The sequence below is a fragment of the Sciurus vulgaris genome, assembly GCF_902686455.1.
Source record: "Sciurus vulgaris genome assembly, chromosome: 16".
Taxonomy (NCBI): Eukaryota; Metazoa; Chordata; class Mammalia; order Rodentia; family Sciuridae; genus Sciurus; species Sciurus vulgaris.
The window spans coordinates 49,572,138-49,591,385 of NC_136477.1; the positions used below are offsets into that span (position 1 = coordinate 49,572,138).

Consider the following 19,248-nt stretch of genomic DNA (forward strand, 5'->3'; position numbering starts at 1 on the left):
AGTGTGCTTGGACTTATAAAATGGTTCTTGGTTTCCAGTGGGAGAAAGCTGAAGTTGCTAGTTTTCTCTAGTTTGGGTCTGGGAAAATTCTACTGATGTTGCTTCTAGTTGGTTGAATGAAGTCAAAGTCCAACTCAGATTCAAGGGAGGATAGACAATTTCTAATTGTGAGGAGTGTAAGAAGGGATATACAAGTAAGAAGGGATTGATGGAAGCTATCTCTGAGGACTATCTACCACAACTCATCAGATTGGCAAAAATATAAAAGACTGGTGACATAAGATATTGGTAAAGATGTGGAGTGACTGGCATACTTACAAGCTGCTTGTGGTTATGCAAATTAATATAACTGCTTTGGAAAATATTTTGGTTTTATCTAGTGAAATTGAATTAAGCTGTGCATGCTATGTGGTCCAGCAGTTTTAACTCCTAGATGGGTGTTCAAGAAAATGATTGTTCTTTGTATCAAGTGAGATATATATATGAATATTTGGAATAGCACTGTTTGTAATAGTGAAACACCTAGGAACAAACCCAGATACCTATCAGTAGCAGAGTAGACAAAAAAATTGTGGTGAAGTCTTATAATAGAATACTGCACTTTGGTGAAAATGAATTAATTAAAGTTCTATATACATGGGTTTACATGGGCATGATTTAATCTTCAGGACATAAGTTCTTTAAAGAGTTTACACGACACAAAGTTTAAAAATATTCAGAACCAAATAGCATGTTACTTATGGGTGCAGAAATATATGGTAAGCCTAAAAGATAAGAGAGGAAATGAGAAACCCCAAATTCGGAGTGGTAATTATTTCCAAAAGCGGACAGAATGAGATGAATATAGGATGGGGCATGGGTAATTCTAATGACTTTTGTCCTCCTGCTTTTGAATTGAATGATGGATATTCCTTTTCCTTGTATCTCATGTAGATGCTTTCCCTTGTATCTCATGTACCTTTATGTTCTTCTGTGTCTTCTCAACATTTAATATAAACAAAAACAAAACCCTGTATATATATATATATATATATATATATATATTGTTGTTTTATATTATCTTTGGTCAAATGATTCTTTTGAATGATAATCTCCATGGTGAAGTTTTACATTGGGTTAATTGTCTTTGTTAGCTTCCTATTGACCCTCCTGAGGACAATGGTAATAGGCTTGGGGGTTTCATGGATGAGTAGGGTTGTCTAGAAAGCCTTCATTTCATTGTGAACCTAAGGCCTCAGTGGAGTAGAAGACAGTCTACTGATATTGTTCCTATAGTGCTTCTTCTAGGCCCTTAGGACTGATTTTCAAGGCCATCTCTCTCCTTCCCTCTCCCACTGCACCTCAATGATGGAGATATCTCATTTCTATAAGACATTTACAATTTATGAAGAATTGAGCTAATGTGATTTCATTTTACAATCAGAACAATGTATAAAGCAGTCCATTCATCACATTTCACAAGTCAGGAATTGCTGCTCACCTTTGGCAATACTTCCTTGGTTTTTAGGACACTAGCTCTTTTAGATTTTCTTTTTCATTATTTCTTCCCAGGAAAGGTTCTTCTGTATTTCCTTTAAACATAGTTGTTGTAAACTTCTTCTCTTATATACTCGTTAGATGATCTTTTCTTTTTTTTGTGATTTAAATCTTCACAAGTAAACTACTATCTGCTAAGTCTACTATACAGAACTCAAAGATTTATATGAACTCCTGACCTCCATATATACAACTTCATGCCTAAACTCTTGCTTTCATCACACATGTCCAAAATTTAATTTTTAATCCCACCCTTGCTGTTCGTCCTGTATTCCCTGTCTTGTCAAACTATACCATCAACTGGTCCAATGACCAGTTCCCCCTGCAACCAAGACCATCTCTTTAAACAAATTCATGGTCTGTCCTATTGGATTGGTTATTGAAAATTGGGAGAAATCAATAACTATCAAATGTAAAAGGTAGCTTTCTAATTTCTTGCAATTTTGTTGTTTCACAGATTGATCAACTGAAGCAGGAACTTTCAAAGAAGGAGTCAGAACTTCTTGCCTTACAAACAAAGCTTGAAACCCTTAGCAATCAAAATTCAGATTGCAAGCAACACATTGAAGTGCTTAAAGAGTCGCTTACTGCCAAAGAACAGAGGGCTGCCATTCTTCAGACTGAGGTAAGTCACTGTCTCAAGAATCTGGATGTCAGAGATGTTGAATTGATAGGAAATTTCATATCTGAGCAGCTTTATTTGGAACCAGATGTGTTTTAGAATTCTGATTTTTGGAATTTTGGAAAGGTGAGATCTATTACATGTATCATAGTTTGTATAATATTTCCAGTGAAGTTGTAGCAATACCTTATAAGCAAAAATATGAATATTTTTGCAGAAAAATTTTCTCACACTGAAGTAGGATAAAGATTATATAAACTGTCTCCTGTCAGAGTGCATCAGGTTGTGCCACCAAGAAGGTTTGATTTGCACTTGGATTTTTTTTTTTTCACTTGCCAGGGCTTTTTTTGAATTTGAGAATCATAGATAAGGAATTGGATCTGGAGGCCTTTCATTTTATCAAAAATCATAAGAGTTCCTTACTTTGCTGTACATCATTTGTATAGGTCTGCCTCTGTCACCTGTAGTTCCAGGGTTTTCTTACTAAGGAGCATCCTCAATTTACAAGATTCTTTTACCCATTGAAGAAAGTATCATGTAACTTTCTTAAAGGAAATGTAGGCTATTTCTTATTCATACTTAGAAGAATGAAAAAAATATATATATACATATATACTAGCCTATCTTCTTGTTTCCCTTAATTGTATTACATCCTTGGATCTGCTAAGAAATACAAAAGCACAAACTAATTAAATAGAACAGTTACTAGAAGAAGTAAGAAATTCAGCAAAGAACATGGTGAATCCCCTCATTTTTATGTTGAGGCAGTGTGTTGTGTGGATTACTTGGGAAAAAGACAGTCTAATTGACACATATGTTTTGTCTTAACCTCTTTGAGCCTGTCTTCTAGGTATATAGTTCAGGGTCTATGGGGAGGTTTGAACTTGCCTTAGAAGTTAGTGGGGCTGCTGAATAGGTCTGTACCCTTGTTAAGGTACAATAAAGTGTCCAGAGGAGAAGGGAAATGCATTCCAGATGAATAGGTCTTGGATATGACTCAGCCCCTATGCATTTGATCATCAGCTAATAGGAAGCTACTGCTTGTTTCAAACCAAAATGATCACTTTGACCTTAAGACGTATCTGTTTCACACTTAAGAAAATTCATTTTCAGAGTTGTGTATTGTTGAATTGTGAATACAAATGCATGAACATTTTCTTTTATAAAGTAAAGATTTAATATATCTACTAATGAGAAAGGTGGCTTGTATCTTTGAGGAGGCAGCAGTGAGTAGTGTCAAGAACTATGCTATGGTGCACTATAGCCACTAGCCATATGTAGCTATTTAAATTAATTAAAATTTCTGAAAGTTAAAATGTAATTCCTTAGTCACATTAGCCACATTTCAAGCATTTAATAGTCACATGTAGCTTGTTTCTACTCTATTAGACACCACAGTTATAGACTATATCTATTATCTAGCACTTGTCTAGAATAGAGGTCAATAGACTACAGCCTCTAGGTCAAATTGGGTCCTCTGCCTGTTTTTGTAAATAAGCTATTATTGAAACAGAGCTATACCCATTCGTCTACATGTTATCTCTTACTATTTTCTTGGTACATGGCAGAGTTGAGCAGGGATTGTATGGACCTTCTGAAATTATTTACCCTCTGGCCTTTTTTTGTAGAAAAAGTTTACTAACCCCTGGCAGTGTGGTTTTGTCAGAAGAGGGTTGAGTGGGTATTGGGATACTTACCTAGTCTCTTATCCTAAATTGGACCAGAGAGTCTGCTGACCCCTGTTTGAGTTTTGTCTTCAGGAAACAAGTGATCGCACCCATATTTTGTCTTAAGTTATCAATAATACTAGGATTTCTCATAAAGTTAACGGATTGTTTTGCTGTGTTTGGGGTAGGAGGACATTTGATAGGCAAGGCAGTATGCTTGCCCAAATGGGCCATCAGGTTTCTTGATTATTCCTCTCCAGAAAGCAAAAATGAGAAAAATCAGCTCAGAAAGACTTTTCTTCCCATTACCTCACATTGATGTATGCTGTAGTCCCTAACCTCTCTTCCTTTTCTTATTCCCTTCTTGTAATTTACCTCTTTCAAATTAATGTAGTCCAAATTAGACCTATACATATTTCATTAAAAAAAGAGTGATGATGTGGATTGTTACTGTCCCACATACAATAATTAAAATGACCCAATGAGGAGATGGTGCTTTGAAGCAGAAAAAAAATTGTCTCCATCTATAGAGAAAGTGAGATGATTTTGTAAGTCCTCTGCTTTGAAGTTGAGAGTGTGAGATTAATGATTTTATCAGCAGGAAACATCCAAGGAATTTGTTTTGCCTTTTTTCTTCTATTAAGATTTCTTTGTGTATAGAAGCCAAGGATAAAGTTACCTAATGATGTCCATCTCTTGGAGAAAGCAATTTAGGTTGAAATTAGCTCTAATTGTTGGATCATAAGCAGAGGATTTTTGGTGGCAGGGTAAAATACTTTAAAGCAATTTCACTACTCCTTGAAATAGCAGAGGGAAATGAGTTTTCCTATCTAACCTGTGGTGAGTTAGTGGGTGAGTATTCAGTAGAAGAGATATTGTTTCCTTGTGTACTGCAATAAAAGGTCTGAGTTTAAATTCATATGCAGAGTCAGGCATTGTGGCTCATGCCTGTGGTCCCAGCTATTCATGAGGCTGAGGCAGGGATCAAGTTCAAAGCTAGCCTGGGCAACTTAGTGAGACCCTGTCTCAAGTGTAGTTCAGTGGTAGAATACCCTTAGGTTCAATCCCCAGTACTGGGGAAAAGAATTCATTAGAAGGATATGGTACTCATACTCAGAAAAGATTACATATGATAACTCTTTGCAGTTTGATTCCTGACTCACTCCTAAATGATAGATGTCACTGGTTTAATAGTTTATCTCTGTACAGAATGTTTTTGCTAGTAGGGAATTTGTGTTTGTGAGGTGGTAGGATGAAGGGTGGAGTGAGGGGTGGGAGGCAAGTTGTATGGGTTTGTGGCTGTGTGGCTTGGCTCCTTGGTTGGTTTGTTTTAACTTGTATAAATGCCCAGATACTCTTTGGCGTGTGTAATAAATCAATGCAATAATAATTACTCACACAGAGAGAGATACCACATTGCTCTTAACAAAACATTTTATTTTTTGAAATAGCTTCAAAGGATCTCAAAGCCAAGTTCCTTATTTTGCTACTTCCTTTGATGTTTTCTATGTACCAACTTCCCTATTTGCCAACACACAAATTCCATAGAAATATGGATAATAATGAATTGGCTTTCTTAAGCACCTTGATTTTTCTGTAACTTAATGAATAATTGGCAAGATATCCAGAAATTCAGAAGGCCTAACATTGATTCTGCCATATGGAGTAAAATATTAAATTAAACAGCATTTAGAAGTGGGAGATATATGGACATGCCCCAGCCTACCCGTTCAGTAACTGTTCGATGGTGGTAAGACTTGAGCTTCTGTGAGCCTTTATATGTCAGTCTATAAAAGGGAAGTCATTTTGCCAGCCTGACACATATGTGTGAAAAGTACTTTGCTTATAGTAAATGGCTATAGGTATATATAGTGTCTCCATCACTGCTATTATTATTAGCAGCACCACTGTTAATCGGATACATTTGGGTGAGTTGATTCTAAATAGTCACTTCTCATCTTATCCATTTTGTTTTACTTTTTCAGCTCTCCTTTGAATTTTTGACATGTATTTATGAACTCCATACTTTCATATTTCAATTGAGTCACTTTTCTTAATGTCTTAGACCACTGAAGAAAAATGAAGGTACTATGAATGTGATCATGTATTTAGTTTTGCCCTCTAATTAAGAAATTTATTTGTTTTCAGGGAAGTACACTTTTACCCAACTCAGCATGATTTCTAAACCATCAGGCTTCATGACTTCCGTACATACCTTTTGGAAGATGTGTTACATGACAGTAGTTCAGAATGATAGTTTATGCTAATTTTTGTTCAAGCTAGGTCAGGAAGATTTTTCTTGTCTAAGAGTAAACACCTGAGAACATGTTAATCAATGAAAAAATGTAGGCATTTCATGTTTATGCAGATAAGGAGCAAAATATTCAGGGTAAGTTAGTGCAGCTCTGCAGCAAGTGTCCCTAACTTTTTAAAAAAAAGTAATCAATACATATGAGAATCTTATATAATCTATAGGTCCTCCTTCCAGGAAAAATTCACCTTGGCCAATACACACTCAAAAATCACATGTAAAAATGTATATAATTATAGGTGGTTTGCACATGCTCTGATGCAGTTATAGGACCTTCACATTAATGATCTTTGTCCTATGGATTTCATGCATTTTTTTGCTTAATACATATTCTTTGATTGCCTTTTAAATGATAGATATTGTTCCTACTCTCATCAAGTAAATACTGTTTTGGTTACATATGACACAGAACTGATTTATAATACCATAAACTCCCGTGATTTCATTATCACTGTCTATTTAATTGGACTTCATCTTCCTTTTATTGCTTTAAGAAGAGTTCCACTGGTTTAAGGGCTTCCTTTGTGTCAGCAAACTGATATACTTTATCTCATTTAATCTTAATGGCAAAGTTTATGGCACGTTTTATAATTCTGTCATAGATAATGAATTCACTGGACTTTCAACATGCTTACTAGGTACAACCTTGTACTATCTAAGAAGGGGGCTAAGAATTCATACTGGGGTATAAATCCTCATAGTAACATTATGTTACTATGGACATAATGAACTATTGCTCAAACTCTAGGGGAGGTTTCCATTTTTCAGAAAGTTTTGATTCCTAGTATATCAAGTAGAGTTTTTTGTGTAATAGTCTTTTAGTTCCTTAAATATGTTCCATAAACATGGAACTATTATGCATATATACACATATATATGCACTTATACACACACATATATACATACATACACATATATGCACTATGTATAAAAAAGTGAAAGAATGGGTAACAGTATATTCGTGTGTTCTGTCTGAGTGGTAGAGACCTAGGTGCTCTTTAGATTTCCCATGATATGTGTGTTATATCTTTGTAATGTAAAAAATTAAATGGATTTTTAACAGAAGTGGCATCATCATTTCTGCAGGGATCTTGTGTAAGGTGCTGATAGAGGAGGAGGCATTTTCTGAGTCTGTGGCAACATTTCTCAGTCACTGAGTCACAGATGACTCAGTGTAACAGCACAACCAGGGTATAAACTTGGGTTTGTCAATTTGCAAGATGAATCATAAAAACAAAGCTTTTAACAATGAAAGTGTTGTTACACAGAAAAAAGAACAAGTGTTCTGTGTCCTTTTTTCTCAGTTCATTAGCATTGAGATGGGTTCTCTGCCCCACTTTATTGCAAAGCTGCAACTTGTGGGCAAAGAGGACACCATAACTAGGAGTTGGTGGATGACATGTGGCTTCTAAGGACTGTGGGGCTTTGCAAACAATTTCAGATACTTAAGAAACTACTCATTTTTCAGGACTCAGATTTGGAAGGAGTTTTTTTAAATGCATGGACATAATATTTGCCACCATATATAAGGTGGAATTTACAAGGAGTCATCCTTTGCTGTTAAACAATTATTTCAGTTTTTTTTTTTTTTTTTAATCTCCTGCTGTAGTTAACTGGCAATCTATCTTTCTAATTACTTCATTTCAGCCTTCAAAGGTAATATTTAAATGTCCTTTTTGAGGTAGACTTTTGTTTGGAGCCCTTCATAATCACTGCATTTAAAATTGAAGTACTTTTAAAAAAGTTAGTAGCATATGTCTAAACCAACTTTTAAGACTGTCACATTACTCCATGTCATTTAGGGTACACTGTCTCACTTTTAGTAGTTGCAAGGAATATCTTTAAAATTAAGATATTGGTGAAAAAATATACAAAAGAAAGCCCTTGCGTCATTTGCATTTTTCTACTCTAATCCCCTTGTTGGCTTCACATTTTAAGATGTTTTTATTTGACAGGAAAAGGCATCACTTGAAATTTTTATTGATAACACTTTTAACTGCAAGAAAAAGACATAAACCTGCAAAGCAGTAACTATCATGGTGGCCACAATTGGGAGGTCTGCAGAATGGTTTATTACCAGTAGGAGAAAAAAAGGATTGGGAACCACAGTCGTTACAGGGGTCACCACCTCTGCTGCATGAATTTTATTTTTTTCTCTTTCCATTTTGAGAGTATGGATGATGGCAGTGTGGAACTACACACTTTCCCCTCCCATAATGTCTGCGGGCTTTGTTTTGATTCTCTTTTTATTAATGATGTGAAAATTTGGGTTCACATAAAAATGAGCCAAGGTCAGGCTTTGTGAGCCTCAGACTGCAGAAAATGCCCCTGTATCTAGCCAGTGAAGGGATTGTTTAAAGGGGCACATTTGACTTTCAAAAGTTTTTAGCTATTTTGCAGATTTTTAGTTATTCTGGTGAACTAAGCAAGGTGACCTCATGGTTGCTTTTATTTTCTTAAGGTAAAAGCACAAATAGAATTAAAATGTGATGCAAGGGAGCATCCCAAGCTTGTTATAAAAGTTTTTTTATGATTGTTCCATGGTAATTTCTGGACTATTAAAGAATGGCATATGTAGCTACTGACATCATCTTGTTTCATGGGTCAAGAGTATTGTACTTTGTTGTTATTATCGTTGTTCAGGCTTTCAGAGAATGCCTTATTTAACACCTTGTTAGGATAAAATTGCTTTTGACTTCGTAAACACAGGTGTTCAGTTTGAATCTTAATGAACTGTGAAATAGGTAGATGTCTAAAAGGAAATTCTATAAATTGTGAACATGGCTCTGTCAGCACAGTAAATGGATTAGGAAAATTCATTGTCTGCCCTGTAACTGAACACCAATGTGATGCGTGCTCATGAATTAGTCCCGAAAAGCCAATAAAATGGAGGAAGAAAGTAGAGTCTAGAAGATGTTGATTATGGGGGTTCCCCCACCACAAATGAATCTGGCACAGAAGGACTTGGAAATCAGAATGGCTATTCAGAGGAAGGCCAAGAAGGAATACATATGAGCAGACAACACAGAATTTATAGAGTAAAACCACAAACACCTTATTTTCCATTGTACTAAAATAATGATATTTTACAGTACTCTTTTTGTATGGAATTCTGCTTTCAATTTTATATTGTTACTGCAACTCAAATCTCATTATAAGTATTCCAACAAAAATCCTTTTTTAATCAAAAACTTTCCAAGCCTTAGCCATTGTCAACGTATTTTGGGCAACTTATTTTCCTAGTGAACCAAAAGAATTTGGCTCTTCTTTTTGAGCTCATCGGGATGTTATTTGACAAACATGTAATTAAGATGACCAAATCATTTGTAATTTTCATATTAAACCCCTTCATAATCTATATTCATTATTTTGGGGTATGGAGATATGGAATCAGAACTCTTTATTTCTTTGAAAGAAAAGAAATGGATTATTAGTACTTTTGTTTGCTTATACTTCTGTGAAAAAAAACTACTTGTCTATAATAAGCAGTGACTGGAAGTGACAATATCCAATTAGCCAATCATCTATGAGAAAATACACAGCCACTGGTAAGTGTTACTTACTGGTAAATGGTTAGCGGGGGGGGGGGGGACGGGGGGAGTATGTATTTCTGTCATGTCTGTGGGAAACTGACTTGCCACTTTAAAAAAGGAAATGACAGAATTTAGGAGGAGGGAAATCCAGCAAAACTCTCACTGACCCCCATGCTCACATTCTTTCCTTTTTTTAAAATGAAGTTTATGGAAAACAGAGTTTATTAAGTACTTCCATCCATATTTTTTTTTCTTTTGGGGGGTAATATTTAGAAATAAGCAGTGTACATTGTGATTGTGTTCTCTGGATCCACATTTGTAACAGTTGCCTGCATCCCTCTGGAGAAAGACTAACATTTGCTGCAGTGAAGTTTTTTTATGCACAGCAAACCAAAATATCAAGAGTGGAATTAAATAGCAGGACTTCTGCAAGAATATTTCACCTTTTCAAAAATATGAACTTACATTTTTTCTTCTTTAAATTAAAAACAGATATTTATTCTATACAGAATAATATAGTTTTAATAAAACTCTTCTTACTAAACAAAAGAAAAGGAATACAGCTTGACGTAATAAGTTGTGTAGATGAGGATCATTTTAACCCTAGGAGTTTGGTTTTATTGCAAAAATTTCTAACTTGAAGTCTATGAAGTTTATTTTAATGCATTCATTTTTATAAATTTTCAGATGTAGGTCATTTCTTCAATCCTTAGGAATACAACAGAACAGTGTTTGACCCCTACAATATTATTTAACTGTTGTTAATTTGAAACTGAAGAGACTGTGACTTGTGGCCTTAAGATCTGGCCAGTACAAAGGAAAAGAGAGGCTCCACCTCCTAATTTTCTCAGTGTATATCCTTAGCCTATTGTCAGCAGCATCAACTGTCAGAAGGGTCGATTCTCTCCACACCGATGACCCCTTTGGCAGCTCTTCTGAGAATAGTATAGGAAGAAAGGCAGGGTATGGCAAACTGGGGATATGGAGCTGCTTGAAACTGCAGCCTGTCTGTGTTTCGGGGAGCAGCTTAAGGATTTGTCAACTCTTTAACCTTGCTCCCTTCCCAAGTCGAAAAGTACATTTGGTACATCAATTAAGTACGTTAATTGTAAAGATTTAATTAGGAAACGAACTACATTTGCACTTTGCTCTCTGTACATAAGAGTGACAGAACACTTAATATGGAAATTAGGTATATAGTATCACTTTGGTGACCTTCTTCTTAGAGCTCCAGTAAGTTATTTATAAGGTACTTACTGTGTGTTAGGCATGGTTCTAGGTGCTGGGAATACAGAGAAGTAAGCAAGAAATAAATAACACTACCACTCAAAATATAATTATTGGGAAAAAAAATGTTTAGTACTTATCTGTAGTTCTTTTTGTCCTTGAGTAATCCCCCAGAATTGATTCATGGAAGATTGCTTCTAATGGACTCTTGATTGCCTTCCAGAGCAACCTGACAAAGACCTTAGGCATCTAACAGGGCCTCCCAGTTAGTCCATGAAAGTTGTTGATGACTGCAAGAACTGTTATGATACTTTCAGACCTTGTCACTTACAAATCCTTGAATTGTCAAGGGTACTTTCTTGGATGAATCTTCAATGAAGATTGTGTAGAAGACAAAAATATAATCTTATTCCTCAGGGACACTGTAGTCTAACTGGAAATTTCAATACGGAGCTATACTTGAATATTTATTTTAACTTTTTATTGACCTATATTTATATAAAACTTGATACAACATAAGTCTCATGAAGAACATGACCTTTGGTTCATTCACCTGGATATATGAACTCTGAAAGCAATACATGGCATGATATAAGAACTTCAAAAACATTTGTTTGATCTATTAATGAACTATTGTTCTCTTTTATCACTGTTATCAATGAAGATATTCAGACTTTGGCAATGCTTTAATATTAGTAATAGAAGAAAACATTGATTAAAATTTCTATGAATAAAGCATGGGGAATACTTCCCTAACTACAAAGAAAATCTTTGATAGCAATAATGTCTAAAATAAAGAAGATGTACATGGCAATAGTTATCATATCATACATAAAAGACAAATAGCAACTTGGTAAATAGATGTGTAAGTTTTGCTGCAGATACAGACTTCAGATTTCTAATAATGATTTTAAAAGCAGAGAAAGAACCAAAAGGCCAACAACCCTATAGAATAATGGGATATATATATATATATATATATATATATATGGATATATATATATATAAAATATGTGTGTGTGTGTACATAATATGTATATATACATATATATTTCATGTGGGGGATAATAGCCTTTCAGTAATGCTGGTAGTAATGCAGAGTGGTGAGTTCCCTCTCAGAGAAGAATTTGACAACATTTAGCAAATGCTACTTGTTTACCTTTGACTGGCAATCTCTGTTCTAGAAGTAGATCTCAAAGATATACTGACAAAAATACAAAACATCCAAGACTTCATTGTAATATGTTTGTACTGGCCAAAGACTGGAAACAACCAAGATGTCTACAGGGTGGGCTGATTGAATAAATCATTGTTATCCATAAGATGAAGGGTTATGCAGTTGTGCAAAAGATGAACTCTGCTGTCTCAGCATATTGATAGGGGGATCTCTAGTATATTTTATCAAATGCAAAAAGGAAAAGGTGATGAAAAGAATGTACGATATGCTTCTGTTTATCTAAGGAGTTGAGGAATTGTAAAAATGTATGAATGTATGGTATTTGCTTATATTTTATAAAAACGATTGAAAAATCATAAAATAACAAATACTGGAGGTCATAGGATAGAATGGATAGGGAGAGAGCCTAGACACTTTGAATATACCTTGTCTTGTAGATTTTACTTTGGGACCATGAAAATATTTTACATAATTACAAAGCAAAATTAAATCCTGAAAGGCAATCCCTACAAAGTTAAAAGGAAAATGGAACAAACCTGTCTGTGTTGTCTGAATGATGGCATAACCACACAGAGAAGATCTATTCCAAGTGACTTTAAAGCAGAGTTCTGTGAGTATACATCTCTGGTGGGATCTAATTCAGGACAAAGACATGTAAAACATCTTAAACATTTTTCAGTAATTATATTATTGATTGTAGCATGGGTATTACTATTCTAAGCAGATGTATATGAAGAGTGGAATAAAACAAACGAAAGTTTCTGTGGGTGTAATTAAAATGAGCTTGAATTTTCAGCCTGTGGGACAAAGGAAATACATATGCAACATTAATGAAGTTAAGTGAAAGCACTGTGGCTCTAGGTTGCATTTGGAATATCAGTATGAACTCATGTTGTATTTTATTCTTAAAAAATGTGTATGTGTATGTTTACATATATTATATGTAAAACATATATAATATATAGGATACATATGCTAATTATAATCCATATACTATTATATATCCTAGCCATGCCTTTGAAAAGCCCTAGCAACAAGGACCAATCTAGTAGCAATGAGCATTCCTACAGTCAAATTGTATCATATTCCCACTAAGGGCCTTTATAGAACTGGCTAAATCCACGACTGGGGCAGGAAACAATGCCTAGAACATCTTGTCATGCCAGAAAACAGGAAAGCTAACACAGGCTGATGGAAGTACCTCAAAATAACTGAGAGACTATTACTAGCTAACCATGGACCACTAATCAAAGAATTTGAGCAAGAAAGGCACATAAAATATGCTTACTGCATGACTTCAGAGTGATAATTATTTTAAAAAATATTCTTTTGTAGAGTCTGTGGGACCAACATGTTATTTTTGAAACTGGTAACTAAAGGGAAAGAATTGAACACTGATCAATTTTTTTAATATAAATTGTACCTCTGGGTAATCAAGGGGTGAATTATAAAAGAATTCCAGCTAACAAATGAAGAATCAGTAATAAACTATCACCATTTTGTAACTGCCAATGACTTAATCAGTCTGGAGACTGAACTTTAATGGATGGCATATCACAGAGCTTAGACACATGCTCCATTGCCAATGAAGTTGTCTTGCTGGAAAATATGAACATGGAAATACAAAGGAGAGAGAGTAACTTCATGAACAACCCATAGAATGCAGTGAAATTTTCTATCACAGGAAATGAGAATGAGTTGTTAAAAAAAATCAAAAATATTAAAGGAACTAGAGAGGTAGAGGGTGAAACTATAGATTAAAAATATGTAAAGACATATATAACCCAATCATGGTATACAGACCTTACTGTGGTTCTGATTCAAATAAAAAAATGGTAAAATTATGAACCAACTTGGAAAATTTAAAGGTTAAACTGATGATCTTGAAAAATCATTGGTAAACTTTTCTAAAGTGTGGTCATGAAGATTTTTAAGATGAGAAATCCTTGTCTTTGAAACATATAAGCTCAATTAGTTATGGATGAAATGACATAAGATCTGGCATTTAATTTAAAAACATTAGGGGAATGGAAAAGGGGAGTGGGGTGGTAGTTGAAACAAAAGTAGTCATAAGTAGATTCTTGTTGAAGTTGGGAAATGAGTATATGGAATTCATTATATTTTCTCTACTTCTGTGGATTTTGATATTTATGTAATAAAACATCAAAAATGAAATAAAAATAAATGAGTGAGTTGCTTGCATAGGCTCTTTGATTCATTTCCAGTGACCAGGGATAAACCACAAGAAGTCTCCCACCTACCTTGGGACTTCACATCTTCATTTATACAGATGTTGCTGCTGCTAAATTATTCTTAAGATGACGGTGACTATAAAGATGATTTCAGACCTTTTATCAAATCAACCTTCTACACATGCAGAAGGAAAAAGTCTTATTTTTAATTTTTTGTAGTTTTCCTGTCTTTGTTTTATGAGGGGGTAATTTGGATGTAAAAGACCTAGAAGAAAGCATTGGGAAATCTGATAGGGAAGCTTTTTATGTTGGAGCTTTTGGAAATCTTTTTTCAATCTAGCCCAGTCTCTGTAAGACTTTGCAGCTGGCTGGTGTCAGGGACCTGCTGATGACTCATTCTATTTAGCCAGGGTCAATTCTCGATAACTTCCCTGGAAATGGCTTGAGCTGCTAGGCATTGATGATGGCTGCACAATTTTTGGTTGACAACATTTCTTTTACCCACATTTGTGGGTATTAGTCATCAGGGGATCTAATTTCTATCTTGCTCTCAGTTCAGAAGTTTAGAAAACTTTATTTTGCCTGCTTAGATTCTTCCATTAATCTTACAATCTATGTGTTTTCTGATTAGTAAAACATAACTTTGACTCAAGGAATCCTAAATATTTATCTTACATATATAAAAAGAAAATATATAAAAAGTGAAACATAGGTAGTAAGACCTTGTTAATTTTATTTTCTTTAATTCTTTTTCTGTGCAGAAGCACATTCAATATGGACTTGTTAAAGCTTGCCAATGCATGTTTTGTAAATTGAGTTTATCTAAATCCCAGTCTAGAAGAAGTTTTTTCTTTTTCTAGAAAGTGAATTTCAAAGTAATACCATATGTTGAATGAAATACAGTAGAACTAAGATCATGACCATGATATCTTACTGTTGCACAGAGTGGATTTGCAAACATAAAAAAGAAAAAAGTGCTCATTAATTTATATAAGATTTGAGGGAGAATTAAGTTCTAAGCAACTCGAAAATATTTCTTTTGGACATTTATAGAACTTGTATAGATAGGTTCCTAGAAAGTTAATTTCTAATTCTTTCCTTTGTTTTTGGACATGTTTCTTATATTCATTCCTGAATGTATGCTTTGGATCTGAAATGTCCCCCAAAGGCTTATGTATTGAAGACTTGGTCTCCAATGCAGCAATATTCAGAGGCAAGACTCTTGGAAAGTGGTTGGATCATGAAGGCTCCAACTTCAACTATGGATTAATCCATTGATGGATTCATAGCTGATGGCATTATTGGGAAGTGGTGGAAACTTTAGGTGGTGATACCTAGTTGGAGCAACATGTCCCCAGCATCCCCCCACCCCCTGCTTCCTGGCTGCCATGAGGCTAGCAACTTTGCTTCACTATACCCTCTCTGCCATGACGTTCTGCCTTACCACATACCTAATTGCAAGGGACCCCACTAACTGAATTGAAACCTCTGAAATTATGAGCCAAAAATAAATATTTCTTCCTTTAAGTTGATTTTTCTCAGCTATTTTGTCACAGAAATAGAATGCTGACTAACACATTGCACATATTTTTGGATCTTGCCAGATAGCTGTTGGCGCTTACAATCCTGGAATGTCATGGACTCACTTTTTTTGTTCTCCCTTATCATAGTATTTAACACTGAATACCTAAAATTGTTCTTTAACTTTACTCTAATTTTTTTAATGATGATGGAGCTATCTTGTATTATATTTCTTCCCCAATTCTGCAATGTATAGTTGTGCTCAAGTGCTCAATTTTTTCTCTAGTTATTGTGGCTTTTCGTTTATATCAAGGATGCTTTATAAGGTTTGGGAATGTTTCAGAACCCAGGAAGATGCTGCATTAACTGATGACTATGGAAAAGTGAATTTATCTTTGCATTTATTTTCATCTTTATAACATTTGCTATAATACCAGTCCTTTAGCAATATATTATTACAGAAAACTTTTTTTAATTTAGGCAATGTACTATCTATAAGCTGAAATTTATAATTTCGGTAAGAAACATTACTAAAGTTAATACTTTTTGTTTTTACTGGCAAACTAATGCTGCATATTGATGACTAACATAATTAAAGTGCTTGTAATTGGAAAACTCAGAATGAAATCACTAATGGCATTAATGCTTAATACATTTTGCCTATAGGGAGTCTTTTATATTATCAAGACTAAAATAATAGTAGCATATCACATTTATTAAACACTGACAGATGTCAAGCCCATTTGTAATGTCAAATAATCTTTAATTATTTAAAGTTGGTAGCACTTGATTCTGATGGACTTTCTTATTTTATAAAGTTTCAAGGTGCAAAGTGGTCATAATTAGGATTGATTTAATAATTATCTATAATACATATTGATGGAGAAGTCCCAGGGTAAGTTAGGCAACATGTACTTGTTCCTAGGTCCTTCCCATGTATAGATATAGAACTAAAAATAGCACTCTAGAATAATACAGGCAGAAACAAAGGAACTATACAAACAATGGAGACTCCTGTGCCTGTGGAGAAGGACATCAAGACAAGTGTTGCAGAAGAGGAGACACTTTAGTTGAACCCTGAATGACGAAGGATGAATGTTGTGTACAAGTGTGGGAAAGATGAAGGGAAAAAGTTTGCAACAGAAGAAATAACACATAGGGTGGCAAAATGTTGCTAGTTCAGGAAACAGTGAGTAATTCATTGTGTCTGGAGTGCTCTGTTTGATGTGTGTGCATGTGAGAGAGATGAGGGAATGAGGATATAGGGCTGTATAGCATAGTGGTTGGGTTCATGAGTTTTGGGGCAGAAAGAAGCCTGGTTTAGGGCTCTAAGTCTGTGTCTTCCTGACTTTCTATCAGCTGAAAATTTGTTTATTCATTTTTTCATTCAACAAACATTAATTGATGTGTTATATAAACCTGGTAGTGGTTAAAAAAATGAAGAAAATGCAAAATTTTCTGTTTTCATGGAGCTTACATTCTAGTGTGTTGCAGGTGTATATTGAGGGGTTATGGGAGGGAGAAAAAAACAAACACATATGAAAGATTCATTTAATGTTAAATGTGATAGATCTGATATATCACACAATATAACAGTATAATTTAACCAATATCATTCCCCACTACTTCCCCTTTCCCTTTCTTCCTCCCTTTCCCTGGTCCCTTTACTGATTTCCCTTCAATTTTCATGAGATCCCTCCACGCCTTTTTTTCCCCCTTCTCCTCCCTAGCTTTCGAATATGAAAGAGAACATAGGGAAGGAGGTGCAAGTACCCAGGGTCTCAGGAGTGAGCTTGGTGTGCCACAGGACAAAGTAAACCAGTGAGGCCCAAGTAGAGTGGGAGGAGCATGGGCGAAGGTGAACTTAGGTAGCAAAGATGAGGCCACAGAGAGTCTTGTTGGTCACAGCAAGAAAATAGGATTGTGTTCATGGTATAGTGGGAAGCTACTGGAGGAGTTTAAGAAAGGCAATAGATGGTCTGATTTGCATTCCTAAAAGACCTCTGCCTGTGAAGAATGACCTGTATGGACTTGAGGCTATGAGCTGCTGCAGACATTCTGGTGAGTAGTGACAGTGGTCTGGACCCAGTGATAATGTGGAAGTAAAGAGAAGAGGACAGTTTTGTCATGAATTTTGTAGGGATAATGTCTTATTAGTTTATTCAGATTGCTATAACAAAGTCCCATAAATTGGATGACTTATAAACAACAGAAACGTTTCTCATACTTCTGGAGGCTGGGAAGTCCAAGATCAAGGTGCTAGTAAATTCCATGTCTGGTGAGATCAGCTTTCTGGTCCATAGAAAGGACCTTCTCCCCATGTTCTTACATGGCAAAAGAAGATAAAAAGAAATCCTAAAAAGCTTTAGGCTCTTTACAGTCTCTTTAATGAGGACACTAATTCCAGTCATGAGAGAGGCACAGTCAGCTCCCAAAGGCCCCACTTTCTGATATCATCACCCTGGAGAGTAATATTTCAACACATGAATTTTGGCAGGACAAGACATACAGACCACAGCAGTTAGTTGCTAGATTGTGTGAGGAATTGGAGATGGGAAGTTTTGAGAAGAGAGAGTATTCAAGGATAGAGTTTTAGGTTTTATGTTGGAATAACTAGATAAGACAAGTCACTTTTCTCCTTACATTCTGGGAGTTTTTGCAAGGATTAAATGAGATAAGATGAGATAAATTCATCAAATATGCTTTGTGTTTTCTTGGGGTGATTGAGCTTGAGATATGAAGACACAAAGCCCATAAGGGTGGCAGAGAAGTTGAGAGAAGGTCAAAGAGGAAGCACCTAAAAGAAGCCATGAAACAGTAGAATCCAAGAACAAGCCAAAGCTGTGAAGTGAAGAGAAAAGAAAGTAGTGGTAGCAGCCACAAAAGCAGTGGCAAAAGAGAGATTTAGGTATAAGACTAATGGACCCTCCTGTGTTGCCCACGAGCCTCCTGATCCCCTGGCAAATCAGAAATGGAGTTGCTGTTTTCTCCAAGACCTGGTCATATAATTGCCCATAGGTTTCTGGCTCTCCTTGTACCCCTGCTATAAGCCCTCTTTTCCTTGCAAATCTGCCTTTGTCTGTACTCTACATCCTGAATGAACCAGAATAAGACACAAAACTTCTTTCTTTATATTACCGAACACATCTTTCAGGGTACTAATAGATTTTGTTTGCTTTTAAAGAAATGGAAAAATATATTTGTATTGTTAAAAATCCTTTTAGATAGAATAAGACATTTTAAATGTAAAGAGTAAAGTCCTGTGTTAAATGAAATAAACCAAACTCAGAAAATCAAGGGTCATATGTTTTCTCTTATATGGGGAAACTAGAAAGGAAAACAGAAAAGTGGTAGGGATCTCATGTAAATTGAAGGGAGACTAGTACAGTGAAGAAAGGGACTGGGGGGAGGTAGGAGGGAAAAGGAGGAGGAAAGGGGCAAATAATGGGGAATGATATTGGC

The 19,248-nt window shown here is 35.2% G+C and overlaps 1 protein-coding gene across 9 annotated transcripts in view; it reads left to right on the top strand.

The window, feature by feature from the left end:
• Nucleotides 1–19,248, top strand: part of ERC2 (ELKS/RAB6-interacting/CAST family member 2) — a 1,069,021-nt gene that overhangs the window by 381,160 nt on the left and 668,613 nt on the right. For all 9 annotated transcript variants that reach the window (XM_079116398.1, XM_079116395.1, XM_079116399.1 and 6 more), the window contains one exon: nt 1,994–2,161. In XM_079116398.1, coding sequence (XP_078972524.1) covers nt 1,994–2,161 — 168 coding nt within the window. The remainder of the gene's footprint in view (nt 1–1,993; nt 2,162–19,248) is intronic.